This window comes from Rattus norvegicus, chromosome 3 (genome assembly GCF_036323735.1).
Source record: "Rattus norvegicus strain BN/NHsdMcwi chromosome 3, GRCr8, whole genome shotgun sequence".
NCBI classification, from domain to species: domain Eukaryota; kingdom Metazoa; phylum Chordata; class Mammalia; order Rodentia; family Muridae; genus Rattus; species Rattus norvegicus.
The window spans coordinates 82877357-82900367 of NC_086021.1; the positions used below are offsets into that span (position 1 = coordinate 82877357).

At 41.5% G+C, this 23011-nt stretch overlaps 1 protein-coding gene and 1 long non-coding RNA gene across 13 annotated transcripts in view; one reads left to right on the forward strand and one right to left on the reverse strand.

Annotated features, from left to right (window-relative positions):
- Positions 1–23011, reverse strand: part of Zfp385b (zinc finger protein 385B) — a 378470-nt gene that overhangs the window by 114970 nt on the left and 240489 nt on the right. Inside the window, exon 1 of one of the 12 annotated variants that reach the window (XM_063283639.1) lies at positions 2751–2956. The exons of 10 other annotated variants lie outside the window; for them this stretch is intronic. In XM_063283639.1, the coding sequence (XP_063139709.1) occupies positions 2751–2889 (139 nt within the window). In that variant the 5' untranslated portion in view covers positions 2890–2956. Of the gene's footprint in view, positions 1–2750; positions 2957–23011 lie in introns of those variants that run through there. One more of the 12 variants, XM_039104861.2, reaches the window with a different exon arrangement.
- On the forward strand, positions 2995–3495 carry LOC134486393 (uncharacterized). The gene is made up of 2 exons (XR_010065245.1): positions 2995–3122; positions 3288–3495. It is a non-coding gene; the product is annotated as an uncharacterized LOC134486393 (long non-coding RNA).

Here is a 23011-nt window from a genome sequence, read left to right on the forward strand (position 1 = left end):
TGTGATTTGGCCTAGACTAGCTAGCCAGCCAGCCTCAGGAAGCCTCCTGTCTCTGCTTCTTGGAATTTCAGGCACATGCTGTCAGGTGAAACTTTTTATTTGGGTCCCGAGTAATCAAAATTCTCCTTCCTGGCAGTGCCATCTCTCAATGTCATTCCTCACTAATGTATTTTTAAGAGCATCTCCATATATTTGTATATCAAGGGCTTTTACATAAACATTTCTTGTGAGTCTCCTCTCACGTCTGGTCTAAGAATTTTATCATTTGTACCATCCACAGCCTATAAGAAAAACGACACATAAGATGTCACTCATTCCCTAAATGTGCATATTTCCTCTCAAATATTCTCAAGGTGTGTTTTCCTCATTAATGCCAAATAAAGGTCAGACACTTTGGATCACGTGGGAAATCACAAGGAAAATCTAAATCAAATCCCAAGCCACACAGTGCCTTTAATATCAGTGAGAAAACACACTGTGAAGTCTGAAGTGATAAGATAGCATATCTTAAAATGACTTGAAACCAAAAATGGATCCATAAGCATAGTCCCAGCTCACTAAGAATGTTCTTTGACTGGTTAGAATACGAGGACACAGGCCTCACCTTAGCATAGTTTTTTTTTTTTTAAAACCCATGCAAACCAGGGTCATTTCTTCACAATAGTGACTTAGGCTGTTTATGAAGAAAGGTCACTATTAGATTATTGGCAAGACAGAATTCCAGTAAGACTGATTGATTGTTCTATCCCTTGGATAAGGCCCTCTGTTTATCCCTTCATTTTGAAGAGATTAATGAGTCATCTTAAATGTGAATGAATGGGTGAGTGCAGGAGGAGTCAACTTGGGTGAGCCCGTTCCTGGGTGCAACCTGACCCCTGTGTAATAAATCTTTCTAGAAGCAGGTCTTCTTTTCCAGATGGGCCCTGTCTTCACTTTTCTCATGTGGGACTTGGCAGATGGGACGTTCTGAATCTGAGAGGCCACCTCTCTGCTGACAACTGCTTTATATAGCCATCAGCGGTGAACTCTTACTGGGGCACGTAGGGGATCAGAACTGGTTGAGTCATGTCTGGCCAAGAGAGTCTGTCATCTCTCAGTCCTCTGCCCACCCGTCCGTCCCAACAGCAACGCACCGCTGTTATAAGACAGCTAAACTTCTAGCTCGAGAGAAGGCAAAACCGGCTGTCAGTACCACACTGGTTTGAGGAGGTCCTTTGTGCAGAGAGCACAAGGAAGAGTAACCTCTGCCTTTCTGTCTGTGATCTCATGTGTGAAGATTCGGAGGTTGGGAAGAAGCAGGAAGGAGTGCAGGGCTCTTTACCACCCTGTAATAGCTGTAATAGCAAGACCCGAGATGGAAGTTTGCTCCCATCTCATATCACTCACGGGTTTTTGGAGGACTGCTTCAAACTTGCTTTCCTTATCTGAAGCAACTGCCTTCCCATGTCTGGATGGGGGATGACACTGTGGCTCTCATGGGTACAGAGTACCACCTATGACAGATGTTATTCTGTTTGCCTCCCTGATGCTAAGGGTCCAGGTTACCGAAGCCCAAATTTAGGAAGGGCTCCAACATCGGCAGCGTGTTCCATTTTCCTTGGCTTTAGCTCTGTTTTGGTTTAATGTCAGGATTCTTGATTTGGGATTCACGGACTACCCTCTCTCCTGGAACTAGCTACAAATATTTGCAGTCATGCTTGTTTTTCAGAGACAGAGAAATCTGATTAAATCAACTCACAAAGACTGTGATTCAAAGAGATTTATATTAAAAAAAATGTTTCAGAAGAGTTACAGGCAAACTCAACATCTTTTTGTAAATCAGATTTGATTTTTAATTTACCAGAAGAGCCTGTGAGTACAGGAACTCCACCATGGATCTCTCTGTAGGCAACTACTTCCGCTGTAACTGCGTATTTAATCCAGGCTATTTCAGCATCGTACAAAGGATTCAGATCTTCACCTATCAAGTTTAATCAAAATAAAGCGCATGGTGATATTGCCTGTGTCTTAGCTAACGGTGCACAATTTCCAAGAGAGACTGAAGGGGAAGTTATGCCCGAGTTGAATGGGAAGGGAAGGGAAGAGCTGTACAAGGTTCTTGCTCAACCACTGAGAAAGCTTAATCATCCCACACCCAGACACTGAATAAATGAAGGAATGGAGGTTCTGAAAGGCCATTCGATTTGCCCAAGGTCATCACATAGTTACAGACAATGAGGAATCGCAGCTGTGGAGACCGTGTCAGTGATTATGAAGATGATGACAGGGCAGTGATCTACGGAGCAGTCACTTGAGCTAAGCCTCTTAAAGACTTAACCTCTCCTACTTGAGCTACAACCACGCAGGAAGATTTTATTACCTCTGCTCAGCAGATAAAGTGCTCTGCCCAGGGCTCCAGGGTCAGAAAGTGGACAACTCAGAAATCAAACCAACTCAGAACCCTGCCTCGCCTTGCAAGGCTGCTCTTAAACACTGCTTGAAACTGGCTTCCTAGGACACAACAGGGCTGAGAGGCACGCAATCTTGAAATATAAGTAGTTAAAGGCAATGTTGGAAAGACGTATCTGCAGCCTTTAAGGTCTATTCACATAATTGGATGGAGTTTTGAACATAATTTGACTGCAATATCCATATCATATACAATCTTTCTAGCCAGGCCCCTCCTTAGACTCCAGGCCAGGTGGGTCTACCACATGAAATTTGTTTCTTCCTTTCCAGACCTCTTTCTGGGATTCCATAAGCATATTTACCATTGGCCTTGAAACTGTCTGTCACGCCTGCTGAGGGCTGCTTTCCAGATCTGTCCCTGAGGTGGACAGACAAGGTGACTGTTTTCAGGAATTGCAGATGAAGCTTGGAGGCGGGGCTGTCTCTGGCTGTCTCTAGCATAGATCATGGAACAAGGCAGGACACAGGCCTGCTTTCATGTTTTGGCACAGAATGGCAAAGGATCTTAGAATGCTACTTGACTGTCTGCAGTTCTAGAACTCAAGAGCCAAGGATGAGAAAAATCACACAGAGAAAAGGTACAGCCAGCAGGATATGGTGACTCAGGGGTTCTTGGGCTGTGATCTAAAGGACAAAAGCAAAGTTGGAGGGTGAGAAAGAAAAAGTGCACAGAGGTGAGGATCAGCTTGCAGGGAAAATCGGTTTCTGATCTTTGATCTGAGGCCCCCTCCAAGTTAGGGATTCTGGCTTCCCCTTTCGAATCTGATACATGGAGTATGGGGGTTGAATGGGGCATAGTAGTGCCTGGCCTCCTCCTTCACTCTGTTCTGTCTTTTCAGTGTAACCAGGAAGACAGACAAATGCCAACTATGAATAAAGAAGACGCTTGAGGGGGGCTCTTGTCTAGAACCCGTTACTCATAGACAATTGTTATTTAAAACGTATTAGCTATCATAAATGTTCCCGGAAGTAGTCATTAAATTACAAAATATCTGAATTTCTAAAATTATATTTGATTTTCAGGTATCTTGAGTATTATAACAAGAATCCACACTCGTAATTATTTTCAAGATCATGTTCTCAACTATTTGAAGTTATCTTATTAATGCTGAACCTCCAAAAGTTTTTTTTTAAAATATTACTTGGGCTGCTAATTCATAACCTCCAAAACATATCTTCTCAAACTTTACGTGTGATTCCATACTGAGTTATATCAGCATTTAAGCTTTATTACCGCATCTGAAGTCTAGTCTCTTCTTAACCTCTAATATTGATATTCGAAGCAGAAATAAATAAATAAAGTTAGAAAATAAAAAATTAAGTAACAGCACTTTGGCTTGGATCAAAGTGGGTATAATTTAAATTTCGTTTTGCCAGGCTAAACGGCTGCTAAGCAAGTGGCGACCAGGAGAGAAGACAAAGATCACACCCAGAACTACTCAGGAATGAGGCCGGTGCTTTCCTGAGAAACTTTTCAGAAGCTAAGGCTATTATTTTTCTCAATCAGACATGTCATATATGACATGGTTAGGTTTTACTTTTAAATTGAAAACTTAATAACTTCTGAACCATTCGCAGTCGTCTGCTGTGAAGTTTTTAAGTTAAAAAAAATATAAATCAATATACCTGAGGGAAAAAAAACCCAAAACCGGATGAGAACGCTTTCAAGGGCATTATTAATATTTCAAGCCAGCTCAGAGGAGGAAAGTAAGTCTGTAGTCAGCAACACCAAGGCTCCTCAGATCTAACGCCTCTGTGGCTACGGTAAAACTCTTAATTTCTTTACATTTCAGCTCCTTCACAAACGGGAGAAACAGAATAAAATGCACCTTTAAAGTGCCACAGCAAAGAATGAACTCTGACAGTTCAGTTGGTAAAACGCCTAGAGCTATTATTAGATACATCTCGTTTCAACTTTAAGCAGAACAGGTCCTGTGAACTGAAAGGGATGGTTTTAAAAACATTTCTTTACTGAAATACTTCTACTGGACATTTTAAAAATTAATACAATCTTGGCCTAGGAGAGAGATGAACAAGTGAAAAGTTATTGAAACAAGGGTGTCAAGTTACAACCATCCCCAAATTAAAGATGCTAAATCCTGCATATCGATCGCACCGCACTAGGTAATGCAGCGAAACCGTAATTTATATAAAGAATAGGGGGACAGGAGGGTAAAATCACACCCTTCTGTGGCTGAAACACAGATCAGAACTGACGCTAATCAGCCAGTACAGTCCCTGCTGGGCACAATAAATGAACACAGCACTCACTAAGATGACCTTCTTTACCGTTTTTACAGTTTTTATTTTATTTTTATTTTATTATTTCTTTACTCATGGTGAAGTACATAGTTAGCTGCAAGCTATTTCTGTCTGCCTCTGGGCAAGGTATTTGCTTCATACAGAACAGGGGCAGAAAATGCAAAAAAAACAAAACAAAACAAAAAACCAACAACAACAAAAAACCCAAAAAACAAAAACCCAACAACAAAAACAACAAAAAACAAAAACAAAAAACCAAACCAAACAAAACAAAACCCAACTAACTAACCAACTGAACCTCCCAAATCCCACTGATTAAACATTGGTGACATGTGCTGGATAACCAAGGAAATCATAAACACCGAAATACTTGCATGGCAGCCAAACTCATTACATTAGCAGGCACAGATCCTCTAGCCAAACTATATGGAAGCAAGACTGAGGAAAGAAAGTAATCTGAAGTCAACTGTATATGCAAAGGCATCCTCCATAAACATATGTGGAGACACGAGGACATGAGATCCTCCTCTCTGCTGGCTCCCAAGAGTGAAGAGAAGCCGCTCCTAATAGAGAGACTAGGGCTTTGCTGGGGAGGGAAGCTCCTGGCTTCACTTCCCCATTCTTTTCTTCATGACCTTCATTATATCCCTGCCTCCTGGGACTTGTCTTGACCGGGGTCCTTCCCTGGCCTCACCGATGTCACTGAGCTTCCTCCTCTGGCTCTGTAGGGACGCTGCTGTTCAGGTCTCACCACTGCTGGCTGTGCTGACAAGAGCCCTCCTAGGGACTACTGATCATCCACCTGAGAGACAGCTCAGTAAGAGAAGGGGCTTGCTCTGTGAGCCTGGCACCTGAGTCAGAGCCCCAAGGCCACATAAAAACTGCTAAGAGAGAGCTGACTCCACACATTTGTCCTTGTCTCTATGTGTGTGCTATGGCAACACATGTCCCCTAATTCCCGTGTCACACACAAACAACGCAGAGTAAAAAAATGTAAGAACTACTGATCCTTGAATTCTGAGCTGACTCTGCTTCTAAGAGCGTAGACAGATACCTACGGCGCTGCCAACTGGATACTCCATCCTCATGGGGAAACCCAAACTCACCTGTGCTGAGTTTCCTTTTACAGAAAGAAACCACTAATCCTAAATGTATATCCTGTTAAAATAAAACCCATTTCTAGGGCGGGTGAGGTGGAACAGTGGTTAAAGCTCTTTGTTTGGTTAGATCTGTTTACAGCTCACCAAATGCTAGAATTCTACTGAAAAAGAGTGAAAGCAGTATTTATTTGGAATTCTCTGGCTCACAATCATCGTTTCCCTCCCCATGCGAAGTAGTCAAATGCTAAGAAACCACGTGAAGTGAAGCCTATGATACAGCTGACTCTGAGCTGATACGTAGAGTTTTAGGTGACTTCTCTCCTTACCAAAATTCTTTGTGGTGATTAAGTGGTAATTTAATTACGCCAAAATGCTTTGGTCTCAGTAACGTTTTGTTCTCAATGTGAAGAAGGGACCATGAAGCTCTGATTTCTGAGAATGACTTAGCCACTGCTACCTCGAAATCAATATGGGACCCCCACCCCAAAAAACTGGACCCACTGACACTCCCCCTCTATAAAGAGTTGGGGGAAGGCCACCAAAGTGTCCCCTGAGATTACAGTCACCCCAACCCCATCATGTCATTTCCTCCCCTTGACAAGTGCGTGTAACCCCAAGCACATGGCCTCTGGAGAGAGAAGGCTAAGCGAATGAACGACACCAGTAAAGCAGCTCTTATGCTAACACAGTTTTTGGTGCTGATGCATTGAGAGCCGCTCATCAGGTTACCAGGGTGCATTTGGCTGTGATCATTTCTTTACTCTGCCGATGCTATATGTGGGTGACTTGTAGTGACACTGGGCCTAGCTAGGGAAGTAGTTCAATAGGTACACATGTTTGAACGTATACTGTTTACCTAGTGCTGCTCTGTATGTCTATAGGAGGTGTGTGTGTGTGTGTGTGTGTGTGTGTGTGTGTGTGTGTGTGTAAATAATTCAGTGTTACTAGTGTGTCATTGAAAATCTGTTAGAATTCCTTCATGAGTTCCCTTTTTAAATTGACACATTGCAAACTATACTAATTTATGATGTGCCATGCAGTGTTTATGCACACACACACGTGTACACACACGTACACACACACACACACACACACACACACACACACACACCTTTGTACAATGTTCAAATTAGGGTAATATTCCCTGACATGTCTGTTTTTTGTGACGAAACATTTAAAATGCCATCCAGCCCCTTTTGAGTAGATACTATCATTGCTCATGGTTTTCTGCTGTGTAACATCAGAACACATTATTCCTCTGAGCTAACTTTTCCGTCGTAGTCACCTATCTTCCCTTTAGTACTGTATTTGTATGTGTCTACATGTATGTGAGTGTATGCAGCTATATAGGTCATTGTGTGTGTGTGTGTGTGTGTGTGTGTGTGAATCAGAGGACAGCTTGAGGGAGCTGGCTTTCTCTTCTCCTTCTGCCATGTGGGTCCTAGGCACTGACCTCAAGTTGTTAGGTTTGGTGGTAGGGGTCTTTACCCAATGAACCATCTTGCTGACCCCCACCTTTTCATTTTAAAAGTAAAGCAATCTACGTATGAAGGTCTTTGTCAAAGACCTTGACTTAGTCTCTTCTGTAGTCTATGATTTTCCTTGTGTTCTTTCAGTCAAATGTGGCGTCCAAGTATCTGAACTTTCTTTTCTCTTACTGGCTCCTAATCTCAAGTGTGTATATATTTAGTCTTCCAAAGACTTGAGATCCATTCATTCCTCTGTTGCATCTTTTCTCATCACCACTGTGGTCTTTTAGTCAGGGTTTCATCACCTTCATCTCCCCTGCTGCTGCTAGAGCAGTGGATGTAAGGTAGAGTAGTATATGTGAGGTAGGGCAGCATGTGTGAGGTAGGGCAGCATGTGTGAGGCAGAACAGCATGTGTGAGGTAGGGCAGCATGTGTGAGGTAGGGCAGCATGTGTGAGGCAGAACAGCATGTGTGAGGTAGGGCAGAATGTGCAAGGTAGAGGTGGGACCATGGCACTCCTCGGCAGAGTGTCCTATCTTCATGCATCAACGTAACACTAGATGCCACAGGTCAGGTGTGGTAAGGCAGATGCGCACACAATGTTAGCTATGTGGTGGAGACAAGGCAGATGAGGTCCCCATGCTAGGGAGCTTCAACCTCCCCACATCACTGGCATGAACATGCCCTACAGGGTCCTCCACAGTGAGGTCCTTGCTTATTGTCTGTGCTTCCTTTCCATCGCTGCCTGAGCCACGTTCTTCACAGTCTGCTTCCAACACTGCATCGGCGAGACAATCTGTTTACAGTTCCATATATATATTAGCTGTTTCACACCTCTGCGGGTTTCTTATATTTGCCCTTTGCCCTCCTCGCCCACATTCATCTGTCTATTCCTATCCACTTAGAGCGAGGCTGTTATTTTGGACTGGGCTAGATGAAGCAATACCACTGCTTTCTTATAATACCTGAATTCCCAACACCTGAGTTCCACGTTATTCCTACCACACACTACATTGTGTGGTCACACATGAACAGAGTCGTTTAATGTCTATTCAGTTCCAGCAAACATTTAACGGTTACCAATTGTGAACATGATTTAAACTTTCTATTAATCGTATTATATAAAAGCTATATAACAACATATGCGATTTCAGGAGACAATGTTGGCAAAGAGATACCAAAAGTACAGAGAGTCACAGCTCAGAAAAGAATGAAGTAGCAGGAGACACATGGATTCAAGGTCAAATCTCATACCCACTGTAGGCTTGAATATTGCGGTAGTTATAACAAAACGCAGACGACATTCAACTTATCTTTGTTATTTCTGCCTTGCTGATCGAAGAGTCAATTATGTTGTGATAAAGAGCTCTTTGCACTACAGAAGAGAATCTCAGGAAAATTCCTTAATGATAGCTTCAAGCATTCTTCCTATGTGATAACAGCAGTCCAGGAGAAAACTGGATATGAAAATATATCGAGGTAGTGGAAAGCAATCATTGTCCCCACACGTACACTTGCAGCACAGAAAGCTCCAGCCACCACAGGAACTTTGAGGACTCTCTGGGAGACAATATGCAGGCTTGTGAGGTGAAAGGGTCCTGTTTCTTAAGACCAAGACTTTTGGAGAACGATCCAATGATGTCTCCTAAAATCAGACAGTAGGCTCCCCTTTTCTCTTCTAAGCTAACTGTAGTTCCAATTAGGGGGCGTAATGCGGAGTTGATCATTACCAGGTAGATAAATCTCATAGTGAAACATGAGGTCTCTAATAGCATACATAACAGCTATAGGTGACTGTAGTTCACCCCCTGTAAGGCCCAGTGCTGTTTTCTCTCATTGTGCAAACCTGGAATGAGTTTCAAAAGCAAGCTCGGCCCATGTCTGTCAGTATATTTCTAACAACAAGTACGGCCAATGGACCGGGGGTCATTTATAATGACTAATCTCGGGGAGGGCGATCAAGTTAATTAAAGCTTTATTAAAACATTCAAAACTGTATGTGTTCTTACTCTTAGAGAAGATCCTAAATTTCTTTGTAATAACCCTTTGGATGACATTATGTGAATAGTTTAATAAATCACCGGATATCTTAAAAAAGCATGAAAATAATGAGTGATCAGTCAAAGGCTTGACCGAATAGCATTTTTTAAAATATAAAACACATTTTTTATAATATAAAAACTGACAGCTATCAGTAAACACCAACGTGCTTACATTTCCAAAGGTTTCCTTGGGCTACTGTGTTTAATTCTCATAATATTACAATCTGTTTTTCATATTAAGAAGTCAATGAGGGGCCCTGGGGAAATGGCTCACCCTCAGTAAGTGGAAGGTTTGCTACACAAGTATGAGGTCCCAAAGTGTCATCCTTAGCAATATCATGTAAAAGCTGGGCATGGGGCCACACACCTTTTATGCCACTGCTGGAGAGGTGGAGACAGAACGATGTCTGGAGTTCTCTCGCTCGCCAGTGTCTTATCTTCCTGCAAGTGATGAGCTTAATGTGTGGTAGACAGTGACTTAGGAAGACACAAAATGCTTGTGGCTTCTACATGCTCATTCTTTTTCTCTCGTATTCTCTCTCTCTCTCTCTCTCTCTCTCTCTCTCAATATACAAGCTTAAATACTATATACACACAAAAATGAAAAATCCAGTAAGTTTTTAATAGGGTCTCCATGTTTCAGAGACTATTTACTTTAGACTTATATATTATTGTAGGCTAGACATCTTAAGCATTCATTGATCAACTTCCTGGTAATAGTACCTGATTGTGGGAAGCACACGTGTGTGTATCCACATATACAGTAACAGGTCTTCAAATTATGTTCATAGCTATGCGTGGTGCACAAATCACTCAATTGAAATCTTATTTCGCATCTACTGTGACCTTAGCCCTCTGTTAATCTTGAGAAACACACACACACAACACATCCCTGCTTTCGAGATGTTAGCTGGGGATTAGCAAGATGGCTCAGTGGGTAAATCTGCTTGCACCATTGATCTGCAGAACACAGGCTAAGTAAGCTGGGTTTGGAGGAATACGTTTATAGCCTCGGCACTTGAACTGTATGACGGGAAGCAGAACCAGGCGGTTGATCCAGAACTGTGGTTCTCAACCTCTGGGTTACAACACCTTTGGGGGTCCCATATCAGATATTCTGTATGTCAGATTCCTAAAGATAGCGGAATTAGACTTATGAAGTAGCAACACAGCAGTTTAATGGTTGGGAGTCTCTCTCATGCCATGAAGAAGTGTACCACCACGTCAGGAATGCTGAGAACCACCAATGTAGATGCTTACAACCCTGGAGACTCAACGAAGCAGAAACAACAGAGAAGCCTCAACCGTGTGGAAGGAGAAAAGAACTAAAAACTGTCCTCTGACCTTTACATGCGTTCTCTGGGTTCTGTGTCCCTCAGAAAACGATACATGAATAAAACTAAAGGAACTAGTTGGGAAAACAAAATAAGCACCTGGGACAAGCTGTATGTGACGTGACAGAAAGCTGTAGCAGCGTGGTTTCACAGAGAATTACACTAAAGCGATATTCACTTTGCTCTCCTCACCTAGACTTTAAGGAGGTGTTTGTCCCTGTGTGCACAGTCACTCAGGGACTACTTATAAGGCAGAGAAGCAGATTTTTGTGTCATAATTCATCTTGCTCATGTACATGACCATAGATGCCCTGCCCTGACGCTAAAAACATTGTTCAAATAAACTCACGAGTACTTTCTGAGTTAGGAACAGGACTGCCTACACCCATGTACAGGTTGGAAGTGGTTTTTTAAATTTTATTTACTCACTTGCTTCTGACTTTCACAGCCATTAGACTCTGTTCCTGAAGTGTCAACGTCACACTAGCGCTTGACTGTCTGCTCAACTGATCACGAGCAGAAGTTAATGATATTTACACCACTAATGCCCTCTGCCTTCAGTATGGTAAGTTTTGCTCTGGTCTAGCTGCTTCTTTCTGAGAAAAATATATGGCTTTCTGCCTGAAAGTTTAACCAAAAATGTGTATGCAAATAAGATTTCTTTCATTTTCAACCATAAGCATGGATACATACTAAACTGAAAATGGATGAGATTCTGTAATTACCTCTTCCAGATGAGAACCAGGACGGATATGCAAGACATACTAAAGTATATGTTGTTAATTGGCCTCAGCTTACACATTCAATTAACCTCAAACCTGGGCACAGGACGAGGATACTTCCTTGTCATCGTGGGTATATAAGCTGATGGTGCTATAGAATTATATGCTACATTTATGGAATCAAATTAATAATTAATAAGAAAACGAGTATTTTAATAGGGACTAAGTCCTGGAAAAGGTATATAAAAATTGAAAATATTAACTTGAACATTTTGTGTCCCAAATTAGAAGCAGTGAAATCTCTGTTATTTTACTGTTTGTTTCTTTGATAACGACTATTAACCTGTATTTATCAGTAACTGTGACTGACTTTCTAGTGTGAGATAAAAATGACAATTCCAACGTCAAGTTTCTTTCATTAACAAGAACTAAATAACCACAAACCAATGGAATAATAATAATAATAATAACAACAAATATTTAAAAACTTATTGGCTTGCTTAAATTATAACTGATACAAGTTTATAAAGCACCTGCCAATAATTTGTTGTGTAAATCTGTTGATAGAACACACATGAGAATATCTTGAATACATATGTGGAGAGAAGTAAAAGAGAGACACAGACAGAGCTGAAGAATCTCACACCCAAATACAAGGTGCATTGTCAAGTTGGTAAATGTTACATGATTGTAAATAAAGTATTCCTCAATCACTCAATACATCATGTAATTTGAATTACATTTTAATTTGATGTCTAATGTATACATTTGATTTTTGAGTTAAATTTAATCAAACAAGACTTGCTCTGTACTTAAAAGTAATAGTGATTTTTACCTTTCTTAGCAGTGCTTTTCTAAGTGGTTTCTAGGCATTCAATGATTTAATTTCCAAGAAAGCCCTAGGACGCATACTCTGTTATTGCCATGTCATAGAGAAGACCCACGGATGCTAGTGAGTTAAGTAGCTTGCCTACTTCTTGTTAATAAGTGACAGAACTTGAACTGAAACCAAACTTGAGTGGCTCTTGAGCCAAATTCCAGCTCATATTGATCTAATGTGGTTTTAAAACTTAAAGGCCTGGAATAGAATCTCAGTGTCTATTAACTATTAGTTCTGAGACCTTGGGCAAACCAGCAAAGTTCTCCAAACTTCAATTTTCTGATGTTGTACAAAAGACCCAGTGAAGTAGTACAAATATTCTTACCGAGGTTACAGTGGACTCAGGAGCTAATGCAGGAAGACCGTAGAGTACTCTTACACACCACTTCTTACATGATCGCATCGTAACAGTTTGTAAATGCCTGAGTTCTCTGTGTGATCACAAAATGAATAAACCAGAGATCTCATTAGAGAAAGAGTGTTTAGGGAGCCATGGGGCAGTCTTTTCTTCTGATACTACTGAAGTTTTGACAGGCTGCCCAGAGTAGCCCAGGACAAGTCTCAGTGTAATACAGACCATAGACTCGTACTCCCTTCCACTTGTGTGTCAGCACCCAGACACGATAGGATTGATTTGTCCATATGACAGGCGAGAAAGCAACAACGGTCATATTCTTATCACTTCTGTCCATCCTTCTCCCTGTTTCCAACCCCCTCTCCACACATATGAGGAGAAAGACATCTGCAAGCCAGGAAGAAAGCCCTTAATAGACATGAAATCAGTTAGGACCTTGGTCCTGAATGTCTCAGTCTCCCTAAGTGTAAGAAATAAATGTCAAGCAAGCCTTAGGTATTTAGTTATGGCAGCGCCAAGCAGATTAATATAACGAGTATCGTGTTCACCCCTCCTGCTGCCAATGTCACCCGAAGAGCAGGGCCAGCTAAGTCCTGTTCAGCTGCCAGCTGGGCAGCGGTGTGGTCAGATAAGTCACAAGAGAAGCTGAGGACCTGGGGCTGGGTCCTGTAGAATACACCAATGTCCTAGGCAAGGTTAGCATGAATGGGGGCCAGGATAAGGCCGCTGCAGTTCATCAGGGAGTATAAATATTTTCAGGAAAACACTCATTATTAAACAAGACAAAGGAAAGTAGGCCAACAAAGGCGAAGTTCCACACCTGTTACTAAACTGTTAAGAGGTTGAAACGAAATCCGGACAAAGAGTAAATGACAGAAAAATTCAGATTCATAATATTGCAGTTGAACTAACTGGACAAACAAAAAGAACTTCTAAGTTAGATATCTAAGTTCCCTCAGTTTCTTGGCTTCACTGAAGCTTGCTTGGCTCCTTCTGGATGGATCCATTCATGCTTCCTGAGCTAGACGGGAAACTAGCTGGAGTATGTGCGCATAAAAATAAGTATGTGTCTGGATTTTAACACATAAACATAAAATACGTAAAAACTTGCTTCTGAAACTTCATTTCTTTAGGGTGAATAGAAATCTTATTTCTTGGGAGTCGTGTTTTCATTTATGAACATAATAATGTTTTCAAATGCAAATATATCTGCCTTAGAAAGGGATATCCTAAATTCTCAGTGATTAAAAAATCATGTTAAATGGTATTTTATTTCTCCTTTCCCACTAATTGTCTTCCATATGATTTAAAGAGAACATCTGGGAAGCATTTATTGGACACGAGACACCACTCCAGCAACTTACAGTAACAAAATCCAGGTTGCCTTGCCAATTTCCATGAAACCAGAAATACAAGTTAACAAATTGTATCCTGGTGAATACAAATCTTCAGCTTTTTTTGTGCTTTCCTTGCAGAGGCCCCCCGACTAGTTCTGGCCAATGAGCTATGAATAGCAATGATTAACTTGCAGGTCACGCCCTTAGAAGGAGCTATGTATTCCTGTAGATAACTTCCTGTTTGAACTCTGGTACGTGGAACTAGGAGTGAGTTGAGCCTGCAGAACAGAAACGAGGATCACAGGGGCCTATGCAGGAAGATGTAGTCAGGGCGCCCACTGCACTGCCGCACCACTCTGGGATTACCGCTGAGACAGGAGCCTCTTCGGAAAGCCACTGGATCCTTGCGCATGCTCACAGTAACTGGACTGTGTTTTCATTAAACATAGATTTTCCAAACTTGTAATAAGGCATCTCTACCTCAGTTTTGCTAGTGAATTCAGTCACAGAAGTGCAAAAGGAGCTCCTCACAACCACACTGAGGGAGAACACAAGTTTGCGGAGAAACTACACGTTTAACCAAATATCTTTTCTCTTCTACCTTTCTTACATTAACAGATGGGAAGGCGATAAAGAGATTTGGGAGCGATGATCACAAGGCAAGAAACCATCCAGCTAAGTTTTTTGTTTGTTTGTTTGTTTATGCTTAAAATGCAGGTAGATTCCTGAGGTTAGGGACGCCTGGGGACAGAGCTAATTTAGGTCGAGGTGTGGTCTACATCAGGTCAAGGTCCCACCCAGCCAAATTTACAAGACAGGTCTTTGAATTCCTTTTTAATGTGGGGTGGGGTGAACAAAAGTGCTGCCTCTTCCTAAGAGGCTAAGGTCACTGAATGCTGATTTGTGGGATGCTCTCGAGGGAACCTGGAATAAATAACTGAATTGATAAGTAAATGAAAGAGTGGCCTTTTGGTCTACATGAGATGAACTAGCAAAAAGAGATAGCAGTTCATCCTTTAGATGTTTCTCTAGGGAGACCTGAGCCATCTGGAGATCTCTGGAGAGTGAAAACAGCTCTTCAAGAATTTTTTTCTAACAGGATTTCTGATCTCAAGAATCACTTAGAGAGCTGGTATAGCTCTTTTAGAAGTGTTTTCTAGCAGCTAGCCGGAGACGGCTGTCTGAAGATCCAATACAGCTCTTTTAGAATTTTTTATAGTTTTCTGATTTTGATTGGAACAGAAGTATTCTAACAGGATTTCTGACTTGTTTGGAAGATAAAAAAAAAATTCTATAGCAAAGCTGTGGTACAATTAGAGATCATGCTCAAATGTATCCATTGGGGATAATGTCTTAAAAATTAGCCTAGCAGGTTTACAATGTGTGTCAATTCTATATACTTATCCATCTATCTACCCATTGATTCATCTATCACTATCTATTCAACCATCTACCTGTACATCTATTCATCCACCCATCCATTCATCCATCTACCCACCCAAGCATCCATCCATCCATCCATCCATCCATCCATCCGTCCGTCCGTCCATCCATCCATCCATCCATCCATCCATCCATCCATCCATCCATCCATCCACCTACTTACCTATCCATTACACTGATCTATCTATCCATCCTTCTATTCATCCATCCATCTACAATTTTGCTTTATTTGTATTTTAGACAGGGTCTCACTAGGTAGCTTTAACCGGCCTAGAACCTGGTATGTAGACCAAGTTGGCCTTGAGTTCATAAGATCTTCCTGTCTCTGTCTCTTATGTGCTTGAATTAAATGTCACTAGGCCTGGCTCAATAACCTGTATTTTAAAGTTAAAGTTAGAATTTTAAATTTATAGAAAACATGAAAGTAATGATGAGTTTGTATATACTTGTTACATAGTTTTCTCTAATGTTAACATTTTATGTCTGAGGTACATTTGCTAATTAAGAAAGTAATTTGGTATAGTATTCCCCTTACCTTATACTCAGGGGATAAGCTCAGAGACTTGCAGTGGTTATCAGGAACTACAGAGCACATGGAAAATTCTCACCTAATATACTTTTCATTATAACTAACTGCCTATTACACATTACGGCTGTAACTTCTATGGTCTGACTTGCGACAGCAACATCTTTTTTCTTCTTTAAAATGTCACGGGCATAAAATTTGCTCTTACTATAGATCTTAGCATATGACTTTAAAATTTTTTCCTTATTAATTCAAGAACTACTGTTCACTTAAATGAAGCATTTATGCTTTTCACTGGCATATCTGGACTCCCAAAACTATCACTTCTGCACTTTTGGTCTATCATTAAGAGCAGTAAGAATTACGTGAACACAGGTGAAGACCCCAAACTCCAAAGTTGACATGGTAACGAAGATGGCTCACTGAGTAAGAAGCCATAGCTGAGGGGCTTTATACCGTGTCGATCTGAGAGACAGAAGGATGGTTTACATCCTGGGTGGGAGGCTGATGGAACAGGACAGCAGACATCGCACTACTCAGAATGTCAGGCGTTTAAAGCTAACCGTTGTTTATTTCTGTGACCTCCCACTTAATGTTTCCCAACTATAGTTGAACAGAACTAAGGTGGAAAAGCAAAGCTTCAGATGAGGTAGAGGTATTGGATTTGTGGATAGATGCAATCATAGCCAGTGTTTCAGACACGCAACATAAGATTACTCAAGAATCATGTAGTCAAGTCACACACATGCGCTCTCTCTCTCTCTCTCTCTCTCTCTCTCTCTCTCTCTCTCTCTCCCTCCCTCCCTCCCTCCCTCCCCCCATCCTAACATTTTAAGTAGTTTTTGATTTTGTGTTAGCCTTCTTTCATAGCTCTCCTAAGCCACACGTGTCTACGTACAGACACGAGCTATAAGTTGGACACACTCAATAGAGCATATTGTTGTAATAAATGCATACAATGTGGATTAGCTAAATTTTAAAAGAGAAATTATCAGCAGTTTCTATTGACTGAACCTTGGCTTTGCTGGCTTCTCCCATTACTGCCATTCTTGTCTGGTGTTACAAATCTTGCTTCCTTAATTCTTCCTACTTTGGACAGTTCTCGATTGTTCATGCTTTAATTGTCTCAAAAGTTTGAAAAGTATTGGTCAGGTCTTTTATAAATGTTCCTCAGTTTAGATATGCTCAACACTTTCTCGAGGTTGGATTGGACTTGGGACATTTTGAAAGAAGAGCAAAGGGGTCAAGGTTCCTTTCCATAACCCTATAGAAAAGGGATGCATGATAACAAGATGACTCATCCCTGGCAATTCTTTTCTCCAGTGATGCCTGATTCCATTTCTAGGGAATGGAGTCAGAAATATTGATTTGGGCACTGCATATGCTTTGTGTTATCAGAATATGAATATTTCCTGGCCCTACCAGTGAGTTTTAAAATTAAATGTATTTTTGAGAGTTAATGCTGAAACCTCCATTTCTGTACATCTTTATTAAAATACAGCCAATTTATTTAGGAATGTGCATTAAGGAATATAGACATATATGTATATAATTATATCTCCATCGACCTAAAATAATAATAAAATAATGTTAAGTATGTAGAACCATAAAATGAATTCTCTTATTATTATAATATCTTGTTATTTGTATTCTAGAATGCTAGATCTTGCAAAATTTACAGATAAATACATTATGGTATCAGAAACACTTCTTGGGTGGAACTTAAAAGAGGTTGAGCATATGACCTCTTTCATACTGTCCTCCAGTCTGCTGGCTATCACAGGAAGGTAGTGACGTGCATTCAACGTTTCAAGACCATACTTTGGTCTACGGTCATTCCACCCTAAACACACTGCATCTTTTCTGGTGTTAGAAGCCCATATTTCTGGGTTGCTATGATGGTGAGGTAAAAGAATCCTCAATTCCTTAACGAATTCCAGGAGCCATCAAACAGTTTTATAGTACAGACCTCCAGACTTATTTTATGTGGTAGAAAAAAAAAATCTATCACTTAACTTAAGACATTTAATTTGCAGAATATGTAGAGAGAAGTACCCTTTTATTTCTGAAAATCTAGTATATATACTGTATATACTTTAATTTGTATTTCCATCAAAACAATACGATGTGTATAATTGAGAAAATTAAATATTAGTAGGCCCGAGACTATTTTTAGCTTTAAAAGCTTTGAATTTCTAAGCTGAATTTAAACCAAATACCTGTTTTCTACTTTCTTGTCTTCCCTTCCTTTCTTCTTCTTTTCCTTCCTTCCTTCCTTATTTTATTTTATTTTATTTTATTTTATTTTATTTTTGAGGCAGGGTCTCACTGTGTGACCATGGCTGCTCTGGAACTCACTACAAAGACCTCACTGGTCTTGAACTCACCGAGACCCACTTATTTCCGCTTTTTAACCACTGGAATTAAAAGGACGCACCTCCAGATCAGGCCCTTTACTATGGCAACGTGCTAAAACGTCTTGAATATAATAAAAAGAGATACTAGCAATCAGTGTTAACATGAATTGACATTCCATAACAAAGAAAAATATATAAAATACCAAACATAAACATGGCATGTTCAGATAGACAGTAAAACCAGCAGATGTGCTTTCAGTCTAAGTCTCTCATTTCTCCTTGTGATGTGCACCTCAAACATTAGAACTGGCATCCAGAACCCTTCAGCAGTGAAACCTCAGGACACACCTCCCTTGTAACTATGTAATTATGTAACTATGTAACTTTGGGCTTTCTCAGCTGGCTGCTGTGGGAAACCATCAACCCACAGATGCCTCTATCTCTTCTGTTACACTGTCATCTTTAAGGAGTATCTATTATATATCAAACAGTCATCCATGCGGCAGGACGCAGTCCCTTCCATACCAAAGCTTACAGTCTAGTGACAGAAACAGGAGAGCAGGCGATTATAATACAGTAAGGTCTCTTAGCATTAAAGAGACTGACCAACATAATTTAATGTTTTGATAGGCTACACACTGAAGAATATTTTATTGGCAACAGTATCCTCTACCTACTAAATGCTAAGATCATCCCAGTATTGTTTTTGGTACAGCCCAGAATATCTTTAGACACTGTCTAGGGTCCCAGAGAAAAAGCACCTTTTATTTCCTACTCTCTCCTCATTTACCAGAGCTGGTACAGGAGAATGGTGCTTGGCACATAGACTACAAAACAGGAGCCTGACTGCAGGGGTTGTGGTTAGGCACAATTCTAGAGCAGGTAATGCTTTCTCAGAAGCCCGGAAGTTTAAAAAACCCAGAAGATGAACAGTATGTGTTCATTGTTTTATATGTGTATCTTACGGTCCGCAAACATGTGTATGTACTGAATTGATAAGAAGCACATCTAGTGGACTAAAGATGACCAAGCCGGTGTGGACTGTGGAGTTAAGACTGTGAGGAGAGTGTAGAAAGGTACCTAAGTCTACAAAGGAATGAAAATCTTTAATTATAACACGAGAAGCTATGATCACAGCAGGAAAGGTTTAAGGGTGGAGCTCGGCTTCTGAGCTGCCTGAGGGACAGTCAGGTGAGGCTGACGGATGGTAAGTTAGGTTTTTGTTTCTGAAGAAGCAGCGTGACTCAGACCATCTATATATAGAAGCCATACGTGTGGATGGAGTGACCTGGGGAAAGTGTAAGACTTGGAAGAGGAGCGCGAGGATCTGACAGTGACAGAGTGGAGAGAGGTGAGGGAAAGTCAGGGTAATCCTGATGTCACAGAGGGCAAACGAGGTGAGTTTCATAAACACAGCAGAAAGGTCAGGTAAGATGAGGAGGGAGACACGTCCACTGGGATGGGGAATCGGGGAATCAGGGAGACGTTGCTTTGGGTACCCACCAGCGAGATCCAAGGAGGGTATCTTTAAGAAATGTGGCTCACATATTGGAACAGTGATGCCAACGTAGGCTAGCAATGGCACCCAAGGAAAAACTGAAAATCAGCATGAGTCCTGGCTTCAGGCTAATTGTGGACACTACAAGCTGTACTCATGCCTGGTCTTCTGAGTCTCCCGGGTATTTATATGAACTTACCTCATGCCATTGCTGAATGTAAGCACACTCGATCGTTTCTGCTTTTCACAGAAGACTGTATGATCCAGGGCGGCCTGGGGTACTTATTTGCTTGTCTATAGTATGTCTTCAGAACAAAGGGCTGACATTAACGCACGAAACCATTCCAAACTCCCTTTATAGGGTGCCTTTTATAAACAGAATGATCCCAATGGTTTAAAAGCTAGAATTCATACGAATAAGCCTTTTTAAAAGTCAAGGCCTAAAACTAATTCCATTAAGTACATCTGTGGAGAGAAGGAGGTCTCGGTGTGTGACCTAGCAGCCTTGGAAGAACTGGTTCATGGGAGGGGAAGCTTGAAAAGGGGGCTGGAGACCTGCCCTTCCTCCTCTCCTGCTTCTATCCAGTGAGTTAGGGAGAACGACTTCCCTGACACCTTGTTCCTTCCCCGCCACTCCAAGCTGCTGCTGCTGTCACTTCCGTCATATCTCCCCTGTGCCGATAGCACAGGCTTCTAACAGGGTCCTTTGCTTCTAATCGGCATCACAAGCCATTCCCAGACGATTGTGCTAGAACACACACACATGCACGCACGCGCGCCGCGCGCACACACACACACACACACACACACACACACACACACGTTAAAAACAGTACTCAGAAGAGTGTTGTGGCTTCTCTCAGAATCCAGTCTCCTTACGTCATACAAAGGCCTCTCTCTAAGTCCAGTCAGCTGTTGAATAAATCATTTCATGCTCACACGTCAGCCACAGGACCACACCGAGGTCCTGTGCTCCCTCAGCCACGCTCTTCATCTGGAGCCAAGCAGATCCAGCTCTGATTCCCGCACCTCCCTTTTAACACCTCTGTAGCTTTCTTCTCTCCTAACTGATCTCAACTAGTCATCTTCTCTTCCTTTGGTGTCCCGAATGTATCTCTCACAGATTGCTATTCAGGCTGCAGACATACTTCTTAACCTTGTGCTAGTTTTCGCAGACGATTATCCTATTAAACGTTCAGCTCCTTAAAGGTAGGGGCTGCCTTTTCTGTTTTTGTGTCTCACAAAAAAATTTGTCAGAGCCCAGTAAGAATATGACATTTCCCATGGCCAGGGCATACTGTGAACGGAGTCGATAGCTATTGAGTGAATTCAGTCTAGGACTGTATTGTTCATATTAAGGAAACAAGACTCAAAGGAGTTAAATAACACAGCTGAGGTCATCCATCTAGTGGGAGACAGAAGGAGGAAAGAAGTTGCAGATGCGGCCTGACTTTAAACTAGGACTCATATTGCTAAAGTCAGCCATCACCACATATCGCAGGCTCTCTCTCTCTCTCTCTCTCTCTCTCTCTCTCTCTCTCTCTCTCTCTGTGTATGTGTGTGTGTGTGTGTGTGTGTGTGTGTGTGTGTGTGCTTTTGTACGCATGCATGGGCAAATATGTAGTGGTGGGAGGAAACTTTGCATGTTGTTGCTCAAGAGGCACCAACGTATTTATTTATTTAGAGAGTCTTTTACTGGTCTAGAACTCACCAAGTAGACTATGCTGACTGGCTAGCTGCCCAGGAACTTGCCTGCTTCTATCTTTACAATGCTGGGATTACAACCATGGGTCACTACGCCCAACTTTTATCCATGGGCTCTGTGGATCAAACTCAGGATTTCATGCTTGCACAGCGAGTCCTTTACTGACTGAACAATCTCCCTGCTTCACCCCACCACATCTAAGGGACCTGGAGCACAGCTACAGAAGTCATGGACTTGTTTCAAAAGAGTTTTAAGCTCAGATATTTCAGGAAATACCTGATGTGGAACTATGACTTCTTTCTTCTTGAGAGAAAAGGGGACTTGCTCTTTTGAAAGTGGCAGTTAATCTGATTCATCTTCACCTGACTCCTTAGTCCGTAGACTTTTCTACCTAGTTGGTCATATCAATTTGCTTTTCCTTATGCATTTTCAAAGAAGTTCAAAATCTCAAAAATATAGACTGAAGATAAACTTAAATTTACATTCCTTTTTTTTATTGGATTTTTAAAAAAATTACATTTCAAATATTATCCCCTTTCCCGGTTTCCCATCCATAAGCCCCCTATCCTATCCCCCTCTCCCTTCTTGTATGAGGGTGCTCCCCCATCCACCCACCTCTTCCTACCTCCCTGCCCCGACATTTCCCTACACTGGAGGGTTGAGCCTTGGCAGAACCAAGGGTTTCTCCTCCCACTGGTGCCCAACAAGGCCATCGTCTGCTACATATGTAGCTGGAACCATGGGTCAGTCCATGTGTACTCTTTGGATGGTGGTTTAGTCCCTGGGAGCTCTGGTTGGTTGGCATTGTTGTTCTTGTGGGTTTGTAAACCCCATCAGCTCCTTCAATCCATTTTCTAACTCCCCCAGTGGGGACCCCATTCTCAGTTCAATGGTTGGCTGTGAGCCTCCGCCTTTGTATTTGTCATGCTCTGGCAGAGCCTCTCAGGAGACAGCTTTATCAGGCTCCTGTCAGCATAAACATTACATTCTTGTTGGCAGAAGGAAGACCTTCTTTGGATTAAGAATTTACTCTAAATATCTCAGATTAAATAATCATAGTAGGCTAATACTCTAGTTTTTATGGCTATTTGTAGGAAAGAACAAGAGAAAGAAAGAGGGAGGGAGAGGGAGAGGAATGGAGAGAGGGAGGGGGAAAGGGAAGGGAGAGGAATAGGGAGAGGGAGAGGGGAAAAGGGAGAGGGAGAACAAGGTTATTTGAAATGGCTCAGTGGATAATGGCATGATATTGTTGCCAAGCCTAATGACCTGAGTTTGATCCCCAGGAACCACGTGATAGAAAAGACTCCTTTAAGTTGTCCCCTGCCTTCCACCTATGTGCCCAGGCACACACGTCACAATCATATACTGGCACAAACACACCACATACATGAATAAATGTAACAATTTTTTTTTAAAAAGAGAACAATGAACTTCGCTGGAATTATGTAACCAAGTTGACTTACAGGGGTAGACTATGTCTCTGTATTAGCTCATGTGAATCTACCTTATAGAGTATATCTATGAATAACTCT